Source organism: Plectropomus leopardus, chromosome 22 (assembly GCF_026936395.1).
Source record: "Plectropomus leopardus strain MGB_pleo_1.0 chromosome 22, ASM2693639v1, whole genome shotgun sequence".
NCBI lineage: Eukaryota > Metazoa > Chordata > Actinopteri > Perciformes > Serranidae > Plectropomus > Plectropomus leopardus.
The window spans coordinates 10,114,136-10,138,194 of NC_142197.1; the positions used below are offsets into that span (position 1 = coordinate 10,114,136).

The 24,059-nt window shown below is 39.6% G+C and overlaps 1 protein-coding gene across 1 annotated transcript in view; it reads right to left on the minus strand.

The window, feature by feature from the left end:
• The window catches only part of LOC121961115 (calcium voltage-gated channel auxiliary subunit alpha2delta 1a), a 113,550-nt gene that overhangs the window by 47,504 nt on the left and 41,987 nt on the right, over positions 1-24,059 (minus strand). The window contains exons 4-7 of the mRNA XM_042510981.2: positions 17,433-17,492; positions 13,621-13,656; positions 11,982-12,117; positions 977-1,108 (exon numbers count right to left, since the gene is read on the minus strand). Of these exons, the coding sequence (XP_042366915.1) occupies positions 977-1,108; positions 11,982-12,117; positions 13,621-13,656; positions 17,433-17,492 (364 nt within the window). The remainder of the gene's footprint in view (positions 1-976; positions 1,109-11,981; positions 12,118-13,620; positions 13,657-17,432; positions 17,493-24,059) is intronic.

A 24,059-nucleotide genomic window follows, 5' to 3' on the forward strand; every position in this document is an offset into this window, starting at 1 on the left:
CAGTATCGGATGTTCATAACAAACACGGCTAAAGTTTCAAATACCGCTCTGAATAGTCTATTTACAATGTTTTTTCTAGTTTGGATATCAGATAATGTTGGCTTGTTACAGATTTTTGTATCTGGTCATCTGCTTCAGGCACACTCGCAAGTGTTTACATTACATAGCCTAGTCTGCTAAATATAGCTAAATGCCAACATCAGGGAAACCAGTAATCTGGGTTGCCAATGTTGTTAATACTTCCCCGATTTTGGATCACATTCCTGCTGGAAAATGCACACACTGAATGAGAAAACTTGATGTTTTTGGCCATTTAAGTATGTAAACATGTTCTAGTTAACCCAAAATACAATTCAACACAAGATACAACTCTGAGAGCATAATAGGTCCCCTTTAATTATGCAATGGAAACCTGCGACCAGGTAACCAGTAATGACTTTGAACTTCAGACAGATGCTATGGAAATTCCGCCTGGACTCAGTCTTTATGCTAGGCTGGGCTTATTGCTTTGTGGTAATACCTCAATACTTACCAAACAGCCACGATAGTGGCATCTATCTTTTCCTTACATGACAAGAAAAGTAGCAAGCGTACAGTATTCTCCAAAACATCAAACTAATCCTCACTGTCATCTTTGGGGTAAAGAGGACAACCACAGGTGAACTCTCCTGCCTTGTGACATTTGGGGTGATGAAGAGTTCAAGATTTTGAATCAGAACATTATGAGCAATGATCATGACTGTATTCGAATATGTTTTTCCAAAAGTGATTCATGACTGTCTGCCTGAAATTGCAAGACTGAGTTCTGACAAAGTCAGCCAACAGCAACACAAAGTTTAGAGAAGTTAGCTTGTGGTAGCATGCATCTGCCTGCAACATGATGAAATGGCCCTTTGGTGGCACTTATTGTCACTGTCACTGACCACAGGAAGGTCAGCATGCTGTTAGTAACCCTATTGGCTGCAAGGCTGCTCACCTGGGTAGTACCGTGCCAATCCGGTGGCAGAGCCAAACACCTGCCAGAGGAGTGAGGGATCTTCCTCTTTGTTTTTCCGGAAAACATCCTCCAAGGCCTCCGTCCAATTTAGCTCATTCAGAATGATGGTGGCTGGAACACACACACATACGTGCGCACACACACACACACACACACACACACACACACACACACACACACACACACACACACAGTAAGATTAAATGAGTCATATTTGTACAGAAGTACAAAAGCATAAAAATCACACAAGCACAAAATGTCAAGGCTTTTCAAAAACCATTTATTCTGAAAACGCAATTTTGAAGTTAGCTTGAAAGCCTACACATACACACACACACACAGACACACACACACACGGGCATGCATGTGGCACATGCACGCTCACACGCACACGCACACACACACACACACACATAGATTTGCCAGTCTTAAGCTACTGACATTGACAGCTGCAAAGAGGCCTCCTTGCAGATATTGAAACTGATGTCAATCTGCTATGATTTCCATATCCTTTACTTTTTTGCTCTCAAAAACACAAACTCACAGCGAGATCTAGAGCTGTGGAAAGTGAGCAAAGGAGAGGAGAGAGGGAGCAAAATCAGAATGATTCAATTTGATATATCTGGAATAAGGCCAAAATCGTCTCCCGGGCAGTCCGGCGACAGACATACAGTAAACGTTTTGTTTACCTGTTAGTCTGCAGGAGCTCTTACTGGCTTAATGCTCCAACAATCTAGTTTGATCAAAAAAGGCAGCGCTTTGCCTGAGAGAGTGGGCTGCATGTCAAACTGAAGCTGTGCATGACTCATACTTGTATGTGTAGATGCTCTATGTGTGTGTGTTTTTGTGAGAGCAACTGGATTAAAGATACAACAAAGTACATAAAAAAGACACATCAGGTAGAGACAGGGGACAGACAGGAGACCTGGAGTTTGCTGAGACTGAGTTACATGTTTATGGTTAGTAAATTAGTTATGGTAAGTTAGTGTGAAGCCCCTGTGCTCAGTTACCAAATTATAATGACAGCAGAGAGGCACGTTTTTCAGTGAGTAGGGGAGACTGGGGTTGTTTGGCACACTTTGTAATATTTCTCTGGCATCATTTATTTCAAAATATTCTAATCAGCAGGAAATGGAAGGTTGAGGTCTCAACTAAGAATTAATATACAACTATGTAATGTAAATATGATAAGGCTGTCAAATATAGTTTTTTTCAATAAAAATGGATTGTAGAAGATTGAAAAAGAACTACTTATGTGCACGTTTTCGTAATCAAATGACAGCAACCTTTACATGTTTTAACATGGTAGAGGAGCATGGTAGAGGTCTCCACTAAGAGACTGTTTGAAACTGTTGAACTGTTGAAGTTGCAAAAACAAACAAACAAACATCAAACAAACAAAAAAGTTCGAGGTCACTTTGACCTTGTATGTCTTATTACTTCAAATTTGGCACAAACGTCCATTGGACTCAAGAATGAACTGATTAGAATCTGGTGGTTGAAGGTCAAAGGTCAAGGCCATGGTACCTTTATACAACATGTTTTTGGCCATAACTCAAGAACCCTCAGGAACCACCTTGAAACTGTACTGATCGCAGAGATCTCCTGTGAATGTTAAGCATCCATGTTTTTACAGACATAGATGTAAACTGTAAGTGCAACCTGACTGGTGCACAGACACACACAACTGCAAGGCGGTAATGCATCTATTTTTTTCTCTCACCCTCCCATTTCTCACTCCCGCACTATTCTGTCGCTCTCACCCTCTCTCTGTCTCCTCGATCCTTCCCCTCCCCACAACCACCTCCTTTTCCAAGCCTCTAGTTCCATGCTTTGTCGGACAAAGAGAGAGTTTAGGCCGCGGCCTTAAATTGCTCCCTGTGGTATTGCAGAGCAAAGCGTGTCCCAATGATAAGTGGTGACAATTTGTTCAGGCCTCATCTCTCTGCTCCCACAGGATGGTCGTTAATGGATTAGTCCTGCTGGTTTCTGTGACATCAGTAACAAGAAGTCTCAGGGTAACAAGACCCCATACAGGAAGCAATGGTATTCTACCCCGCCCATACTGCACATTGTGAACAGGGGACTAACAAGGAAAGATCACATCCAGTATTTCATTTGCCCATTTGCTGCCAGGAAGTCAATGTAGTGACCAGCTCATAAGGTGATTTGTGTCGGTGTAGTTACATGATGAAGACGAGACAAAATAAATGACTGAGACACAGAGAGTGTCCTTACTCACCATGGTCCTTTTATGTGTTCGCCCAGTGTAAAATTGACAAACCCATTATAGTCTCCCACGGGAATTAGGATGCAGACACACATCACACAAGTACCCCCCCCCCGAATGGGCAGGTCAGGCGCCAGTGATGAGCCCTCAGCAACAATATCAAAGGCGTGGCAAGGCAGCGTCCTCTAATCGCAGCCAAATACTAGAACAAATCACAGTTTAACTGTAAACAGATCCATCTCTGTGGCGAAGTGTCTGCTGTTTGCTCGAGGTCACCACGATGAGAGGAAGAAATGAGAAGTATCACCGCAGCAACGCAAGTCAATTCAGCTCTATTTGTCAGCCATGGCATCATGGCCTGAGGGAGATTAGGGGGTAGGAAACATGTGTTTTTGTGTCTGTAAACTTGGAGCAACAAACACAGATATTACCAATACCTAAAAAAAAGTCAGTGAACGTGTTTTCTTTAGGCGTTGAAAAGAAACTATCAGAAATTATAAAGAGATGTCTATGAATTTTTGAATGTTGAACTACTGACTTTCTGCATCGAAATTCTATTTCACTCCACTTGGACTGGAGACATGGCACAACGCACTGAGTTAAGAGAGGAAAAGAAGAGATAAAATGAAGAAGTAAACAAGTACTTTTAGTTAGCTGACACTGAGCAGGTGGTGTAGAACTTAACGTGTATCGAGGCTTGGCCCACATAAAACAGGTACATGTGGGTACAAGCATAGAAATATAGTTATGAACAGCTTGGAAAGGTTACTTTTGAAATGTGAAAAGTTACAGATTACAACTTACCCTGTAAAAAATGTAATAAGTTACATAAGCAACAAGGTAATAAGCAACATCCTGTATTTTTCGAGTCTCCAGATCTCCATTCCATTAAGGTCAAAGGTTAGCACTATAGACGGCTCGCTGTTGGTTACTGGTGCAGATCATAGACTGTATATAAAGATGGACAACATGACAGTTCCCCTAGAGTGTAACTTTTCAATCTCGATCGCCCCCTGGTGTCTGTCTGCAGCATAGGTCATAAAGCCCACACCTCCATGTTAGTGAATGGGACACAGGCCAAACTAAAAAAAAAAAAGTACACGCCAAATAATTTTTTACCCCAAAGATGGTTTCTGTCACTGAAGGTAGTTCTCATCACTCAGATCTTTGTTCAAGTGATTGTTTTTATGATATGTTTTAATGAGTTGTTTAATTCAACAAAAAGGGGATTTTCCGCCATGATTGATAGCTGTGACAGCCAATCCATGCACTCGTGTTCAATGGCGCTGCTCATAATTTGTGGGACGGGTGTTTTGGTAGGAACTCCGACACGGCAGATATCGCTACTGCCAGACTCCGGCTCCAAATGACTTCACCAGTGAAAGATGACAGTGCCGGTTTCCCAGATATTTTAGCATGACTTAAACATAGGGGGGACATGTAGTCCATCTTTATACACAGCCTATGGTGCAGATTCAATATTAACTTGGCACTTTTTTTCAGATTGTCCCCGGTATTGAGTCCGCTGAAATCTGCCATTGTAAATATTGATGTGACCAGGCATTTACTCAACAAATTATAGCTATACATTTGGTTGTGGGTATCTTCTTAACAGGTCAGGTCTGGAATCTAAAGATAATTGTAAGAAACAGGTAGTTAGAGTAGTGAGCTTTTTGAGTCTGGTCATGCAAACTGGTACCTTTCCCGCATCCCTGCAAGAATCTGTTTGGACTTAATGCAACACTGAGCAGTCACTGTTTAAAACTATAAGGGTCAACATATCGGTTTTGGAAGATAATGAATTCAGCAAAGATGCCAGATTAAAAAATCACACTGTTCAACTATCATATGGTTAACAAGTGAAGACATATAAAATAAATAAATAAATAAAATAAAATATGAATGATTCATGCAGCAAGAAGACATGGGAACTGAATATGGAAACGAAGACACTAAAAATTCCCTGTGAGGCATGTAGATGCTTTCAAAAACAAATCAAACTAGATTCTGGCAGTGACTGATGAGGGTGACGGCGGTGGGAGGAGGTGAGGAGGGAAAGCTGCACGGTGCCATGCCAAGAGATGCCCCGTGGTGTTCCCTGTCATCAGCTAGCTGGTGGCTGAAACCGCCTGTGCATTTGAAAGTAATTACATGGTGGGGGCTGAAGTGGTGAGAACCTGCAATCATCGTATCAGAAGGGGCCTTCTACTCGATGATACTTCGCCACTCACTTCTGATTGTGACGTGAGGCACAAGGCATCCTTTTTGCAGGCATTTACACAGCACTGACATACATGGGGAGATTCCATTCTAATACATCCCAATATCGACACATATCTTTGGGTGGCAAAATGTGTGCAGCAATGAAAAATTACATTATTATGCACCTTGGAATCACTAAATAACACAAATTTTCACCATTCATTCATTAAAAAAAGTTGCCTTGCTCATCAATGCTGCAATTTGCACTATCAAATGTAAAATGAACAGTAAAGCAGTAAGTTTGGATGGGTTGTTGAATGGAGGGATGTAGGCAGCAGGAGCTAAAAACTCTGCAGAGAGAGCTGGGGGTGAGAGGACTTCATAAGAGCCAGCTGAGCTGCGGTTCAGCTGGACACAACACTGAATACCACACTATTGTGTTTGTTATCTGCAAGTTTTTAAAAATCACATTTTTGCCATTCGATGAAATCTGCAACCCAATTTTACTCATAGACTTGGGTGAAATAATTTCAATGAGAATGACGGGCAGTGACTCGACCAGAAAGCAAATTATGAGAACAACACGCTGCATAAACTGTGAACATCCAGTTGATCTTGATCAGGGTGAACTTAATCTGACCTCAAACTGCAGTGATCTAAATATATGTGTGTATTCTGTGGAGACCATCTGACAAATAGCTGATCATTTGGTGATGCCACAGGGGGAAAAGCTGAGTGCAGCTATCACAAATGTGTAGGAAAACCATCCAAGGCAATATGAAGATGTAGAGACGTGCAACACAATCATAGTGGCTATAGCCAAGAGGAAGGGGGATATTACACCAACACACACACACTTGATGTCCATATTTATTTCTATAGAAAGGTGTTGAGGTGATGAAGGTGAGAAAAGCCCTTATAGAGCCTGTTCACACCTGGTGTTAGCATGCATCTTAGGTAATCACACGTGGACAGCTCTGTCCACTCACAGCTGGAATTATTAAAACATCTCCACGTGTCTCCAGTGACCGCTTGTGATCACATCTCACTTCCTCTCTATATGCATCTCCACGTAACTGTCGAGCCCTTATACACCTCACTCGGACAGGTTTCCACTTGTTGACATTGGCTCCAGTTATCCGGGATGAATTCAACAATACAGTACATGACATTGCAAAAATCTCATTCATCACTGTCTTAAAAATTTTATGCGGGGGTAGAATGGTATTACAAGAAAGAAACTTTTTCTGGGAACATTCTGGCATGGAGGGGAATCCCAATCAGCTGATTAGTACATCCTGGGAAGGCATCCAACTTGTTGCAAGGACACAGGTCGCAGACATAATGACAGTGAGAGGGAGGAAGAAGGGATGAGGAAAAAAAGAGAGAGAGAGATGGAGATGCAGATACCTCAGAGTTTGGCAGCCAGCTCCATAAAGTAAATAGAATGTGTATCAAGTGGCACAAGAGTGCAAAAAGGAAAAAAAATAAAAATCAATTTCCATGCTGTGAGCTTTGCCACAGGGACCATGACTTTGCTACAAACACGCTCACATACACAGTGTCACAGTATCTCAGCACGTCACTGTGTGTGTGTGTGTCTTGGGCTGACAGGTGCCACACAGCGTTGATGCAAACGGGCATCAGGCGAGCCTCCGCTCTCCTGCCAAGGCCTTGACGCTTTCTCCCCCTCATCTCCCCTCACCACATCCACACCAATCCGCCTAATGAGTGAGAAGACACAAAGCCATGAGATCCGTACACAGTACAGTAGGTGCATGAGATGTGACACACACACATGCCGAATCTCACACCCCGAGTGTTTCTTCCCCTCTCGCTGAAACACATTCACACACAAACTCTGATTCACCTCCAGTGTGCATGCACGCACACGCATAAACACGATAATGAATCCCAGTCTGACCACCCACACTGGATCAGCAGGGAGAATAGCTTCCAATCAGCAGGACTAATGCGGGGGAGAAAGACAGTAGCACATTTGTCTCCACACACCCCACTATTAATATGCTTAATAAAGTGGAGTGAGGGATGAGGGGAGCGTGGAGTGATGGAGGGCGGAGTGAAGGGTCGATGAAAAGGAAGAAGGGAGCAACATAATTAAAATGAAAAAAGGGCAAACGTGGCAAAATAAGAAGTGAAGAAGGTATGGGAAGGTAACTAAAACACAAACCTTCCGCAGAAGAGAAAGGAAGAATAAAAAGTAGTGGAGGCTGTGGAGAAACACTACCACAATTAAGAGAAGATGAGGATGACACATCTCTCCTTCAGCATCACTAAAAGCCACAAGGACGCCAGCCTCGTCTAGACAAAGTCCCTTAATCAAGTTACCAGTCCTTCCTCCACACAACAAGATAGAAACCAGGGCGTGTCTAAGTGTCTCCTTCCAAATACACAATCACACACACTCACAGGGATACACATTGCCATGGCAACGCTGACAGTGCCGGCCAGCCGGAGTGGCATCAATGTGGCAGCCCGTCCTTGCAGATAGAGTGAGAGGAAGAGAAAGAGAGAGGGAGCACCAACACCAGCCAAGCTTTGCTGCTTTGTTAACTACAGCTCCACCCAGACCCCACCCTCCACCACCTGCCCGAGAGCTGCAGGACATCAAACAGATACCAAACAGCCTGCAAGCTTGGACCCTATTTTCTCATGCTTTTGTGTCTAAGTGACTTATAGGAACAACACATTTTAAATTGGTCCAGAATTGAGCAAAACAGCTGCGGGAACAACAGGATCCACTGACAGGAAAAGGTATTATGTCAGATAATTTATGGGGAAGGCTTTATTCGAGAATTAGATACTTTTCTTTAACTAGAAACTGCTCCCACACTCCATTTGAATAAACAGTAATTTTAGAGTGTATAGTGTAAGAATATTTTCAAATCTAACTGAGTGAACAAAGGGTTTATTTCAACCAAGCCGGAGTTGATAATTGCTGAAAAAGTGGAAAAATAAACCAAAAAAGCTTTCATGTCATTTTTGTTTTGTTTGTGTCCAATTAAAACAAATTTTGTGTCTTATGATGATGAAATTACTGTTTAAGTGGAGTCTGGTGTGTTTGGGGATGAAAATTTTGGGGCTGTTTCTGGTTAAATAAAATAGGATATTTTACAAAAAGGCCCATCTCTTGTAGGATCCTTTTCATCATGTTTTCAGACACTGAGAATAACAATCTGAGCCTGACAGTGTCTCTAGCAGATGTAAATTGAGGGTGCGCACATGCCCTGAATGGGTACATTCAAAAAACCTTAAGTGAAAATAGGTTGAAAAATACCATTCTCATCCTTTAAAAGGTTGGTTCATCAAAACTAACCTAAAAAAGAAAAAAAGGGGAGCCATGGACCTACTCACACTACACCCACCCATCATAACATAAATTAAAGAGTATTTAATAAAACAATATGCATGGCAAGACACACTTAACAAATTGCTGTAAAAATACAGCTGGAATGCAAAGGTTTGTTTTCAAAATACAGTACAGCACAGAGATATAAAGATACAGAAAGACAGCAAAAGAGACTGAAAAATCACACTAGGAATACCCCTCTCCACCAATCCCCCAACCCACCGTCTGCCTTTCATCATAACAACTGTTGCTTGTAAAAATAACTGAATGCATTTGGCCATTTGGCAATGACAAAAATGTCTGCAGAGGCCTCAGAGGCCCGTCGCTCTGCACATTTATAGTCCAACTTATGTGGAGTGACTCGCACAGTCACCGTCATGTGACTGAGTCCTCTGCATTTAGCAAACCCAGTGTGACGATCATTACTGAGATTGATACTGAACGCTCAATCAATGCCAGCGAGGCTATTAGCTCATGCCTGGGTTTAAGGAAATTGTTTAACGTTTTTGTTGCCAGCTCTATGTGTGTGTTGTTAAATGCGGTATGTAAAAAAATTAAACCATTCATAAAGTGTCATTTTAAGCAGTGTGAGATAGACCAGTGATGTAATCTAGCTTTATGAGATTTCCCTAAAGCTTGGGTGTGATTGATCTAGATTGTTTTAAGATTATCAGATTAATATTCACTCGTGTTACATCACAAGCTTCTTTTTTCTGGAGCCCTGTCTGTGTGCATGTTTGGTGCGATTGTCTGTAGGGAAGGACATCACTGTATGCTTCTGTGTTACACAAGACATGAGGACAACAGAGGGGGTTGATATTCTAAAAAAAAAACTTAAGACCTAACTTTTTAGTTTGGCTTTTAATTAAACTTTATTTAATCACTACTTTCTATATCATTTTATTATTTTTAAAATACTTATTCATTATTTTATCATGTGCTGTTATTCTTTGATTTGCATTTTATTTACAGTTTGAGTATTTTATTTATTTATTTACTTATTTAATTGTAAGTATCTTTCTGTTTCTAGGTTTTATCCTACCTCTGGTTTTTCCTCACTCATGGTAGGGTTTCCTCAGTTCCTGGTTTTAATGAGCACTGTTGTATGAAAAGTGCTATAGAAATAAAGTATGATTGATTGACTGATTGATGTCTGTATCTTTACTTTTGTGTGTGTGTGTGTGTGTGCCACTCTGTCCTTCCAGTGTACTCATCAGTTTCCTAAAATGAGAGGCTAACCCAAAGGACATTAGTGCATCTATCTCTTCCAAGGAAGCTTGTGCCTGCTTAATGTATTGCTGTTTTCCATACATTAGCAAAAGAACAAATCAAAGTGTTATAGAGAAATACCAATCACATTTAGATTGGTATCAGTGTTGTTCAAAGTCACAGAAAAAATACACTGGTGCAAAATCCATTACATGATGCTCACATTAATTTTACACTAATGTCCGTTTCACGTTTGACACTTTAAGGTCGTAAAGGATCAAACTGCAATTATTTGTTCCTTAATGACTCAAATTTGTCTAAAGGGGTTTAAGGCCAGCCACATTTGGTAATAGCATTCTTTATTGTACCAGATTTAATTACCGTCAGCCAAATCTAGTTTGACTGGTGGCCTGTCCGTTGTTTTTTCCTGCTTTATGTCCAGTCTTGGGAGAGGCTCCAGAAGAGAGGCATGGCTGATTATCCCTTTGAGGTTATGGCTCTGTATGTGATTAGATCAGCTTGAAGTGTCACAAGTGTAATACCACAGAGTCCCAGCAAAGGGGGTACCAAAAAGATTTAATCAGAGAGGCATAATAACCTCATATCAATGAGTAGAGCTGTATCCGGTGTCATCTTTTCACATTTGAAGTTTCTATTAAGGTTTTTGAATGATTTTTGTAATATTTTATGACATCATCACCCTAAATAATCTCCAATTTGAATTAAGTGAATCAATTAATTTAAAAAGTAAAATAAAGTAATCATATGCAGACAGACAAACAATATAGACATTCACCTCTAGTAGAAATGTATTAAAAATGAGGTGATTTTGGAAAATGATAGCATCTATCTTTAAAAAAAATCTTTAAAAAACTCTGGAGCTGTTAAAAATGTTTGGATCACACAAATTGGAAATAATCCTCTGCAGCAGAGCCACCACCATGTAATCTGTAACAAATTTCACAGCAACCAACAAAAGTTGTGGTGACACTAAAATAAAAAAAAATATCCTCACTGTGGAAAGATTCAGGGGATCACCTAAATCAATAGGATTAGGGGTCAACAGATTATCGGCCTGACCAATTATTGGGGCCGATATTTCGCATTTTGCCGATTATCTGCATTGGTGTTTTATTTTTATGATCGCAGAAAGATTTTCATTTTATTGTAATTGCATATCGGTTCCAAATATCGGTTATCACTCTCATTAACTACCAATAATCGGTATCAGTATCGGCCCTGAAAAACCAATATCTGTCAACTCCAAATTAAGATTCATCCTCTGGAGACCACAAATATCTTTAGAGATTTTCATTGCAATCCATCAGTCCGGAGCAAAGCTTTGACTGACCTACAGACCAACAAAACCACGCCTTATAGCCATTCCACAAACATGGTTAAAATCAAGCTATGTACAACACTACATTTATATGACGAGTGCAATGACCAAGCCATTTATGTTAACACAGTAAAATGAGCAGTGACAAAAGAAAAATCATGTGTATAAAGTGTCTGATAAAGGCACCAAAATAACAGAACAGCTTCCTGCAAGCATAAAGCACCCATGAAAAGACCTATCGTTGGCAGAGGCACTGACACTGTTCATCTGTCCTGAGAGGTCAGTGGGGTTAGCAGTGAGCGGGAGGGAAAGGAGCAGCTGGTGACCAGGGTAAAGAGGGGGCTAGAGTGTGCTGGCCATTGGGTTGTTGGCAACTGGGCTATAAATAGAGTAGAATGGCCGAGCCTTGGTGTGGAACTGTCTACAGTACAGACAACGCTGGGAGGCTGAGCTCTGCATCATGGGAACGTACTGTAGATAGTGGACATAGTGATGACAGGCATTAAGAGCGACAGAGTAGAGCAGGAGGTGGTGGTGGTCACTATGTACTATTTATAAAAGCAGGATGTGTGGACAATATGAGAGAGATTATGTTTTTTTCCAGAGTGCATGTGTTTGTGTTTTTTTAACTTACAGCCTTCGTATATGTCCGTAGGGATGTGGACAGCAGTGGTGTTGTACGAGACAAGCCGTTTGAAGTCGGGGTCAATCTCAAAATCATCTGGAAGATATCTGTTCCTCCGACTCTTTCCTTCATCTGTCTGATTAAGCTGCACAAAAAGGGAAAAAAACAGCACAACTTAGAGTTTCAAAACCATCCAAAAGCATCTTAGGATTTCAAGGGTAAGTTTGGTGTTTTTTCAGAGTAGACCTTGTTTTCACTTGTTTTTGTGTCTAAATGACAAAAGTGACAAACAATTTTCCAAATGGGTCCAAATCTGAGCAGGAGCACTGCAGCTGGCAGCAGCGAAACAGGCTGCAATGCAACGATTTGACGATTCATGTCCATTAAAAACATTTTTTTGCCACTGACAGGTTCAGATTATTATTCTGTGTCCAAAAACTAATGGAAAGAATCCCTACAAAGATAGACCTTTTTATTAGATCCTTTCAATTTAACCAGAAACAGCCCCAAAGTCATTAGTGCCAAATAAACCAGACTCCATTTAAATAAACAGCACTTTTATCATCATAAAACACACTTCATTCAAAACTGACAAGAAACAAATCAAAGCTCACAATAAACTTCTTGGTTCACTTTTCCACTATTCCAACAATCACCAGCTCAGGTTTAGTTGAAATAAATCCTTAATTCATTCAGTTAGATATGAAGAAATGCTGGCTTTAATACACTTAAAATGACTATATATATTTTAATGGAGTCTGGTGGGTTTGGCAATGATGATTTCGCACCATTTCTGTCAATACAAAAACAAGCACTTTTTATGAACGTAAATTGATGGTTTGAACAGGTTGTTACATTGCAGCCTGTTTTGACTAACCCAATACTGGACCAATTTCAAAATTTGTTGCTCCCATTTGTCACTTAGACACAAAAACGTGAAAATAGGGTCCAGGTTGAAAAATACTGAATAAAACTCAATGAAACTCAACTTTTAAGAGGGATCTATGCATGTTTGTCCACCCTCCATTTGTAAACATAATGTACATGCAGTTTCTTGCTACTGTGAATGACAAGGTGTCAATGGTGAGTATTCACTGAAATGTCACTACTGACAGATTAAGACTGAGAAACTGAAACGTTTTCGGCAGCGAAACATAAATCCCGGTGTCCAGGGAGAAAGAGAACGAGTGGAGAGGGCCTGTCAGTCAAATACAGAGTGACATTAGTGTGCTGTGGGTGTGGGTTTTTTTTCCCACTGGGACAGTGGAAGGGAATTAGATGCTGATCCCTGTTTATGAGAGCAGACAGATGACGTCTGAAGCCAGGGGAGGCATTCAAGTTCTCACGCATACTCGTGTTTCTGAGGCCCAAAACATGTTCTGGTCCTTACGCAAAAAAATACTTTCTTATACACAAATGCAAACCTTATCAAAGTATGAATATTTTTAATTCCTTAGAACACATACAGTGACTTCTTTTTCTTTTCTTTTTTGGACAGCCTATCAATAAAATCTGCTATCAGGTTTGTTGCCATGGTAATGATCTCTTGAGGGCTGGATATGGGTTGCTTGTGGTGTTTTATTTAAGGAATTAGCATCTATAATTGCACTGTGAGAATACAAAAATAATGAGATAAAGTTGTACTTACGTCATCTTTGGCGTTGTAGTAAACAATTTTGTCGATCTACAAAGAGAAAGAGAAAAACATGAGCAACGGATGACCAAAACAGGAAATATATTTCTTTGAAAAGTAACTTAAAGGGGACTCATTATGCTTTTCTTTATTTTATGTCATATATATGTATTTATGTACATGTATATGTATTTATAATGACACAATGACGGATGCAAGTGTACATTAGGTACCCACCAATGTTACATGTAACTACATGCTACTGTCAAGAAAACATAATGTTGGTTGCTGATGTTGTTGATTTCTCCACAATTATGGGCAAGATACAGGGTTCCCACAGATCCTTAAAAAGTCATAAAAGGCATTGAATTCCTTTATCTAAAAATGAGGCCTTACTTAAAATGTCTTAGATCAATCAATCCAAAGTTTTGGTCAAAGTTTTGCTTGATAATTTTTGATTATTGTTCATGCTTGGCATCATTGAAAATGAGGATCTCCCTCAACTGATTTCCAAAATCTTAAAATAAAGGTTTGAAATGACCTGAAACTCCCAAAAGATGACATGACAAAAATAAAACTGTCATATCTGTTTTGTTTTTAAAGCTGCATCTGCAACTGTGGATATGTACTTTAATATTTGCTTGGCGGGCAGCAGTTTGTGTTTGACACTAAGGATCAGCGAAGTAAGTGGTGTTGTTTTGCTCTCACACCGCTGGGCTTTAAGCACACAGACTAGCAGGGTGCTAACGAGGTAGCCTAGCTGCTGACAAAAGGATGCCCTGCAGCCACGGAGCTGCTTCACTGACTCCCACCACCTGCCTACCACTTCTGATGCTGCAAAAGGGATCTGTGACTCCTCCTGCCACTGCTACTGTTACCTTAGCTCAAACAGGTTGCAATTAGCACACAATAAATGATTAAGCTGTGCCAGCTGTGCCATTAGCATCTGCTCTCAGTTTTGCAATTTAGCAAGGAAACGTGTGAGTTAACCTTATGGGCAAAGAGGAGGTGTGGTGCACACATGCAAGCAAAAATATACAAACAAAAAAGAGCTGTCAATAGGAGACTGTCCCACGATGTTGTGTGTCAGGTCGTGTTAATGCAGATATGTGCACCTTAAGAGGTGACGATAACACTAAAGTCACACCATGGCACGCCTCAGGGGAGGCTACTGTGCGCAAGAACGCTCAATGTGTGAGATGGAGGGATGAGAGGTAGATAACTGATTTATGCTATATGTGGCAGGTTGTGGTGGGTGTGATGTGTACTGCCAAATCAGTGTGTGTGTGAGATCTGTATCTTGTCTTGGAAGGTTCTTGTTAACATATTGCGATCCAATCTCTGCCAGGTGTAACTGCAGTCCATGTTTCCATTTGTAAAAACCTAATGACTCATTCAATATGCTGTCCACTCGCTGAAAACTCACAACATGATCTGCACCCACCAGTTACGGTGCTTTTGCCTCGCATTCACAGCAGCAGCAAACACTGCTTTGTCAATAGTTGTAAAAAATGACCTTTTTCTTCTCAAATGAAAGTTAATACAGGTTGTAAAGCATCACATTTAATTATCTGTACCTCTGAATCCACTCATTAATAAAAATGAGCTTAAATCAGAGTGCAGACAGCAAGAACTAATATAAATACAGAATTAAACACAAACAATGCAATCAAATTGAGATGGTGGATGGCTTGTATTTTATCAGCAAATGTAAATAGGGCCAAAGTCATTCTGTTACACTGAGCAGACACACAGCAGCCACAGCTATTAAGTGTTTAAAGTCAGCAGGGAGACATGCCCAGTAGTAATGGCCCAGTTATCAAAGGTGACAGAGAACAAATGCCTGCATATAAACACACACACACACACGCTCTAAATCATTTATATTCTAAATAATTTATGCTACAAATCCTTTCCATATATTTACATGTGTGGGCAGGCCTACTTTTTACTTTTTGTTTGTGTTATTTTAAGTAATTTAAAGCTTTCTGCTTTCTGAAAAGGAAATTGAAATTAAATTCTGTACATATTTATATATTTTGAAGGTGCAGAAATAGCATCAAAATAGACCTTGTTCATTCCCTGGACCACCCAACAGAGGTCCAGGATGCTTTTTTAATTTATAATTGATTACTTTTTGATCATACCTGACCCCTGGCCTCCTACAATTTTGCAAAAGTGCAAAAGTATTGCTGGTGTAGGAGAATTACAGTAACCAAAACATAAATAGCCCTATCTAGAGCCAGTGTTTGATTTGTCTACTCTGTGCTACTGTAGTATAACATGGCTGACTGTGGAAGAGGACTTGGTCCATATGTAGCTATAAACAGATCATTCTAAGGTAATAAAAACACAAAGATTCCTATTTTCAGGTATTTATACACTAAAGAATACATAGTTGGGAATATTATATTCGATTTCTGCCAACAGATGCCCCTAAGTCTTAGATACTGGACCTTTATGATTCAAGTCCCTAGTGATGAAGTGGACGACAAGCAGTAGTATGATTTGTCCAGGGGATAAGAGTGGCTTCAGGGAGGAGTCAACATGATGTCTAACGCCATTCATATTGAAATATAAGAAACTGTAACATCATGCAGTCCAGAGAGAAATTGTGTCTGAGGCGAGGGAGCGCACATTCTTTGGACCAATAATTGATGAAATCACCAATGTAAGTACATCTTAGCAGTTTTCCTGTAGCTTCTACAATTATGTAAACAAACGCAGTCATGCACATGCATTTATGCTCTGTAGCACCACTAAGCAAAAAATAAGTATGCATGGACGTGTACTGTATTATAAATTGATTTATAATACAGCTTCTGCACAAATGTAACATTCACTACATTTGTGCAGAAGCTGGGATAAACAACCAACTTTGAAGACATCTATAGCAAAACAATAGACACAGTATCCAGTTTTGTACCCTTTCCTATTTACAGCGTTGGGGAGATATTTAATAAATCCAGGTATTGCAGAAATCCCCATAACATTAACAAAAAAATTAATTACGCTTGCTAGCCAAGCATCCTGGGCCAAAGGAATATCAAACTCAGTGAGTAATAAATGAATAGCTCTCCAGAGAGGATATTTCTTTCCCTGTTTCCTCAGTGCAACACAGCTTGAAAGAAGTTGACTAATGGGAACTTTTAATGGAAAAGAATCATTAAGGCTTGGCAAACCACACTGAAGAGTTTTTTTTAAAGTTAATAGGCTAAATGGTGAAGTTGAATTTCTTTGAAGTTCTTCCACCACAGAGCGTACACTCGATATCATTTGTCATTTGTTAAACAGCTGCCAAGAGCGTGAGGCTTTTCTTATTGCAGAGCAGGGGCAGGAAATTTGCAATTTGCATTTTATTATGAAACGGCTGCAGCTAAAACACAACAGTGAATAGCCTAGAGAGCTGCATTGTAATCCTCATAGAGAGCACCATTGTGGAATGGGGCATTCACTGGACCAGCAATTGGGCAGTAATTGAATGAGTAAAATAATAGTGTGTTGCTGTACATTCCCTTAATGTATTCTTAATACTATGATTAATGGACAATATCAGAGTGAGCTGTGTGTGTATGTGTGTCCGCTCATTATAAGCATGCCCAGTTGTTTCTGCCCATTATGTAAAATAATGAAATTCAATCTGGTATGAAGTCATTACAGCTCTACTGTCACTGTAATGAGATTTGCCATCCAATTATTACAATCATATTGGTTCATGAATAACATGTCCCTTCCCCCAGCTCCTCGTCTGAAGTTCACGGCACCACTTGATCTATATCACAATGAAGCAAGTGTTAATGAACATAGAGCTCCAGCCGCTCACTCACCTCACTGTCATCCCTCCACGCGTGGTCCATTTGAAACTTTTCTGCCTCTGTTGCCAGCCTCTGGGAGAAGAGAGAGGGGGATGCAGTATGTTAGTCCATGTTTAATGTTCTCTTAAGAGTTTTTGGCTGTGAGGCTACATTACTGACAACATCATGATAATAGCTTTGGCCCCAGCTCACAATTTGTCTGAGGATGACAGTTTTTGCATTAGCTGATTTAGAGATTTGAAAAGCCATGAGGAAATCTAACGGGGATATCTGCTGAGGCAGTCTCTACACCCTGTGATCTTAAAAACAAATGCAGTAGAAGATTTGGACAATTAAACATCAGAGCGACATGCAAAATCATGACATCTAATGCCTACCATGCACCAAAAAATATTTTTAAAAGAAAAAATTGTGACATCTTTTGAAAGAGGATTAGGGCCATATCTATTATAAGATTGAAGTTGTTATTTAATGAGAACAAAATTATACAATTTTACAAGAAAACGTTTTAAAATTAAGAAATAAAGTTGTAATTTTACCAAAAAAAGTCAAAAATCGGAAACTTATAAGAAAAAAAAGTCATATTAAAGTAGACAAATCAGCTGATATTTTTCTTGTATATTCACAAGTTTAATCACCTAATCACCTATTAGGCCAAACTCCTGTAAAGAAATATGACATTTTAACAATTCCTCGAGTTTCAATCAAAAATACATACTTCTAGTAACACAAGATAAAATTCAACAGTCATTTCAACAGTATTCCTGTCAATTGAGCATCAATATAATCCATAAAGTTAAACTGTATTTATGTACAAACTTTACATTTTGGATTTTGTTGCCTCATATTGCTGCTTCTGCTGGTTAGCTGTACTATTTTATTGAAAGGAGACCATGGGAATGAGAGGCGAATTGCCTCAATACACACCAAACTGAACACCAATTCTTGGTCACTCCGTAACTCCACCAGTTTCTCTCCTTTTTTAAAGTACAAGAGAAGTGAGACTTATTCACATTATTGTACCTCCCTGGAGTCCCCTCCATGTTTACCATCTACCCATTTTGCTGCTTCCTGTTTGTTTCTGGAGAGAGTGCAGTTATTAGCTGTTGACAAAGTCACTGAACTTTGATATTTGCACAAGCAAAGACTAAAATCTTACCATAATATTGAATATGGTTTATTTTTTTGGAACGTCAAGATGAGACAATAATTGAGTTTTGTGACCACCCAACCCCAAAAAACCAAGATCGTGGGAACACCAACTGAGGTAGAATTTTCATAATTTAATTTTAACAGTGGAAATCTGTCAGCTACAGTGAAATCGCTTAAAAAGTAATTTGACATAAGGCCAGCATTACTCTATGGCAGCTCAAAGAGGGTGCTGCTAATGCAGGAACAGTGTGTTTGAGGGAAAATACCAAATTTCCTGTCAGCACCTGCAGGTCTAAATTAGGACTAGCTGTGACACAATGTTGCGCTAAAATTAGATAGCCACCTCTTCCATCTTTCCCCAGATCTGGTCCTAATGACTGGGTTAATGGGTTTATAATGGGCCCAGCTTTTAATCTGTACCTGGTCTAGAAATGCACTGTACTATTAATTTCCCCTGGGAAATATCAAATCCCACTCTTCCTCTTTACGCGTACTACACTAAGGGTTTCAAGTCACTCAGAAGGAGCACAAACTTGATGGAGGCAAAGCAGTAAATTAATTTATGAAATGAGAAGAGGAGGGGGTTGAAACAATGAATTATTGAATTAATTCTGCGGCAAAATTAAACAAGACAGTTGTGAGAATTAGAGAGTGATGTGGAGTGATACTGGGATATTAGTCGCAGTGTTTGGGTGCAAAATAAGATCTCAAAAATGACACCAACTGTGCGTTTGTCTTTGTTTGCAATTTTGGAATCACTCATCTAAAAATGCTATCTTATACCACTTGGCTGATATCACTGAAGCCTCACAACAAGACAAAGTATGCATAATTCATGGGATGAACTCATCAGAGAGAAACCAGCCTGATGGTTAAGAAAGCACAAAAGAAGAAAAAAACATCAATCATCTATATTAACTCTTAAGTCGTCCATAAAATAGGAATTTCCACAGCAACAGTGCTGACATTTTTTAGCCTCTTTTTTCTCTGCTGCTCCTTTTTTTTCTCAAAGAAAGCCCCCCTTACTGCATAATCAATTGGCGCCGAGGCAACATTTTGATAATGAAAACTCCCTCCTGCAGATCTGGCTTCAGATCACTCGTGCCTGTTCACCATGCCATCCCATAATGCATGCTGGGGGCTGACACTCTTGTGGTCTGAAACACGGTTACCTCGACAGCCTCTCAGTTGTGTCTCATTAGGGGGGAAATTTAGCAGCAGCTGTCAGAGACGTTGGGACCTCGCCGCTAGCAAAGGAGCAAAGGTGAAACAGAGATGTGTGTGTGTCTGTGTGGTTAAGGCAGGAGAGAGACGCTTTAATGCATTTAAATGCTTAACACCTTTGTTTATAATGTGCCACAGGCAGAATGCATATGTTATTTAAGGAAAAATAATTGGGCTGTATTTAAATGGTATTGTGGCATACATCCTTCAAGTTGGTCATCCACCCTTCTATTGTTACGTTAGCTTTTCATTTAGAATTCCCATGCATAGAACACAAACATGGGAGGAATACAGCTATTAAACATAAACAGGACTTTCAACCAGGAAATTGCTGTTTGTGTCCCTTGTGAAACCAAAAGTTGATTGAATTTAACTTAGATTCAAAAGTTATTTACTGAGTCTAAATTGTACTGTACTCATATAACATAACAAACGTACTTAGTGACTGTTACTAAAGAATGGGGATGCAAAACGGGGAAGGCACGTCAAATAATTTTTGGTTTAGGGGAGGGACATACAGGATTGAGTGGTTGCATTTTGTATTTATTATGAATACCAATTGAACTCCCATACCCATTGGGTTTAAAAAAATGACAAAATTACAAAAAAATCAACAAAGCCAGAATCTGTAAAAACAAATTTGAATTCTTTGAACACATCTGGTGCGACAAATGCTTTAGTCAGGAAATGTAATTAAATATAAACTATCATCATAAATAAATATCAGTATTTTATCAAAATCACTAATTTCTACATTTCCCATTTAAAACAAACCTCAAGATAAAACAGTTGAGTCAAGATTAAAAACAGAAAAAACCCAACAAAAAACTTTGGTGACCTAACGAAGTATGGTAAATAGTTATTATTTGATGTAACTTGACGTGCAAGTTGTACTTGTGTCTTCAGCTGGTATTTGTCAGTGGTCAAACATGTTCTTTTGGGAGTTATTAGCAAACACACTATTCTGTTGTTTAGACACAAGGACATATTCATTATGGTGGTCTTTTTAATGCACATGTACATAATACATAATGCCGTTGCAGATTCAGTAGCCAGTCGCCAAAGGCTCCACAGCCACATTGACTTAATGGGAATATACTGTTGGTTTCCTGTCAGGTCATTATTGATGCAAAGACAGATTGGGCTGTGTGTTTCAATCAATCTTATAAACTACTCATCTGATGCTGTGGTCACAGACCTATCTATGGTGATTTATTCTGGAAGATCAAAGCATCATCAGATGAATGAAATGCAATAAGAGGCCAATAGGTTTTTTTTTTTTTTTTTTTACATCCAAACAAAAGCAATTTGCAAAGAGTGGCCACTACATTCACAGGTAAGTGTCACTATCAGTCATTGCAGTCTCATGTCTTTAACAGATGCTCTACACAAGGCACATCTTAACTGTACTTTTAAGTCATCCATCTCACATGCTTCTAAGGAAACAGACACACTGTAGTTTTAATAATATTGCTGTCCACACTGACTCGTTAACTGTGACTAAAGTGTATTTTAAGTACGTTTATTAAGTACATTTATTTCCCTAAGACTTATTCACATAACTATACTGATTTTGTATGAAGCTATGAGCGCTTGTTCTACACTGTAAAACATAATACAGTACTTAAGTGGAATCAACTTATCTTAAATCATTAGTAGTGTAATGTAATGTAATGTAAATATGTAGGTTTTATACATTTTAAGTAAACTCTACTTAAAATGTCTAGGTTTAATTCCTGACCACTTAAGAAGTGTTAAACAGTTCCTCTGACTTGAAATGATGAGTTGCATGAGCGTACTGCTGATTGGTCACTCAACTAATTAAATAAAGTTTCTGAAGAAAGAAGATATTTACATATCATGTCATGTTACATCTTTTTTGTAGTCTGAAGAAAACACGCATGATGCAAACTTGCCATTTGTCTAAAATGCATGTTGAATTGAATCATGGCTGTATATTATTTGGAGGTGAGTGATCATAAGGGACCTGCTATGGAGCTATACCTGACTCAGAATTGTGTCCGTCCAATCAGATTTGGCTGTTCAATATGAATATTAAACTGTTTGTTCCTTTCTTCCTATATAGAGTTTTAAAGTTGGAACTAGGTTCAGTGGGACGTTAAACAAATGACTTTGCCATATTAAGTTGCTGTGAGCTTAACTCGTGCTAAGCAATGGGCAGATTATATGTTATATGTTATCACAGAGCCTGACCAGGCAAAACCTCATTTCCTGTGAGAGGCTGCCTGTACCATGTCAGCAGCTGTCTGTAGCGAAGACTACCATGAAAGCAAGGAGCACTTACTCTGCAGGTAAATCTGTAAGTACACTGCACACAGACATCTAACTAACAAACAAACAAACAATCAAACAAGCAGCTGCTCGACTTGAAGGAATCTCGGTCAGCTTAGGCATCTCTGACCGTCGATACATAACTCTGACTCTCAGGGGGGCAGCCCTACTGCAAGCCCTGTCTTTGACTCCTCTTAGCCGACGGTTATAAGCTCTCAGGACAGATTTCCAGCAACTGTACCTGCACACATACACCTTCTCTCTCTCTTTCTCTCTCCCGCTCTCTCTGTCTATCACACACGCACACACACACACACACCTGCTCATAAACTAACACACACAGAGGAACCGGCATTCATTAATGAGGGTTTCTACAGCGGACCAACAGATCAAAGAGTCAAAGGTCAGCAGCTGTTGCAGTTTCTTCCCCTCATCTGCTTTCATGTTAAAGCCACAGGCTCTTAGTACAATTTCGCCACACCTTTAAGTGATGTCGGATCTACAGCGTTTCACAAGTTTTACACCTGGACACATGGACACATGTCAGCTAATCAGTCAGACAAAAAGGGACAAATTCACAAAAATGCGACAATTTCCAAACTGGCTTATCAATAGAAAGGGTTGTACCTAATGAGGATAAATAAACACTACAAAAATATGGCCTTACTAATGAGCTGGCATGAGATTTTATGATATCAGCAAGCTGCTATAGAATGACTAATGAGAACATATTGCGGAGTTAGAGAACAGCTAATGAAGATGATCTCTGCCTGGTTCATGCTGTGTAGCTAGATGCATGAGAATAAAAAGTCAGCATCCACACTGATCCTATGGACACACCCAACTGTGGTGCCATCTATTTGTCTTCAGTTGCTAGTAGGGTCAAAACCTTTTTGTCATCTACATTTAACATGTGCAGTCATCAGTGAACCTGTAACTGAATATAAACTTAACTGCTCATGCACTAAACAAATGATGTATTAGAAAGAGACAGATTGAAACAACAGAGAAAACAGGGCTGTATTACATGAGCAAGTGCAAAGAGAAAAGGTGCAAGCTGTAAGTGGTCACTTCACAGCAGATGCCCCATAAATCCACTGTATGCACATGCGTAGGAAGAGTGCGTTTGTCTTCTGTTTGGAGAAAGTGAATCACATCCACTTTAATGCCTTAAATCTCCTACTGATGTCACTACATAGAGATGACTTTGTGCTGCAGTACAAATGTAAGGATATTAAAAAATTAACAGACACCATGTCGACACCTTGCATCCTAGAGCATCACCGTAGGTGAGTGTGGGACAGACCACAGCTTCACCGTCACGTTGGGAGAGACCATGCATCAGGTGAGAGAGAGACACCGTGCGCCATGAAGCTTCAGTATTAATTGAGAGGGCCCAGTAAGCCTCCAACACAGCTTTGACAGCTTTGTGACACTTAATAGTGTTTAAAATAAAAAAAAAAACTTGACAGTTATCAGTATCAGTGTCCATCAGTCTGTTAATTTTCATTGGGCGTGTGAAATGGTTAGTATCCTCATTATGGAAAATAATGCATCAAGAGCAGAGGGGCTACAAACACCTTTTTTTTTCGAAGTAAAAATGCCTTATTCAGTGTTAGCACCAGTTATATACTGATATACTGTTAACCAAAAATAGTTATGACAGGCCTACTGGCAACTGCTCTTGAACACAGCTTTTAGGATTTAAAATGCAACATTTCTCACTTTGTTCTCTGCACCTTTGTTAGCAGATGACAGTGGGAGTTCTGGCTTTCCAGTCATCAATCACAGATCTCACTCAAGTTATAATGGGGGACAGATTTGTCTAATTTAGATGAGTCTTCATGTCTAAATATGCAAGGAAATTTTGACAGTTTGGAGAAAGGGAGGGCGGAAAGCAATGAGACTCACTTTCTCACATGTAAAATGTACATACCACCCTCAGCTGTCAAAAAACATACTTAATGTGTG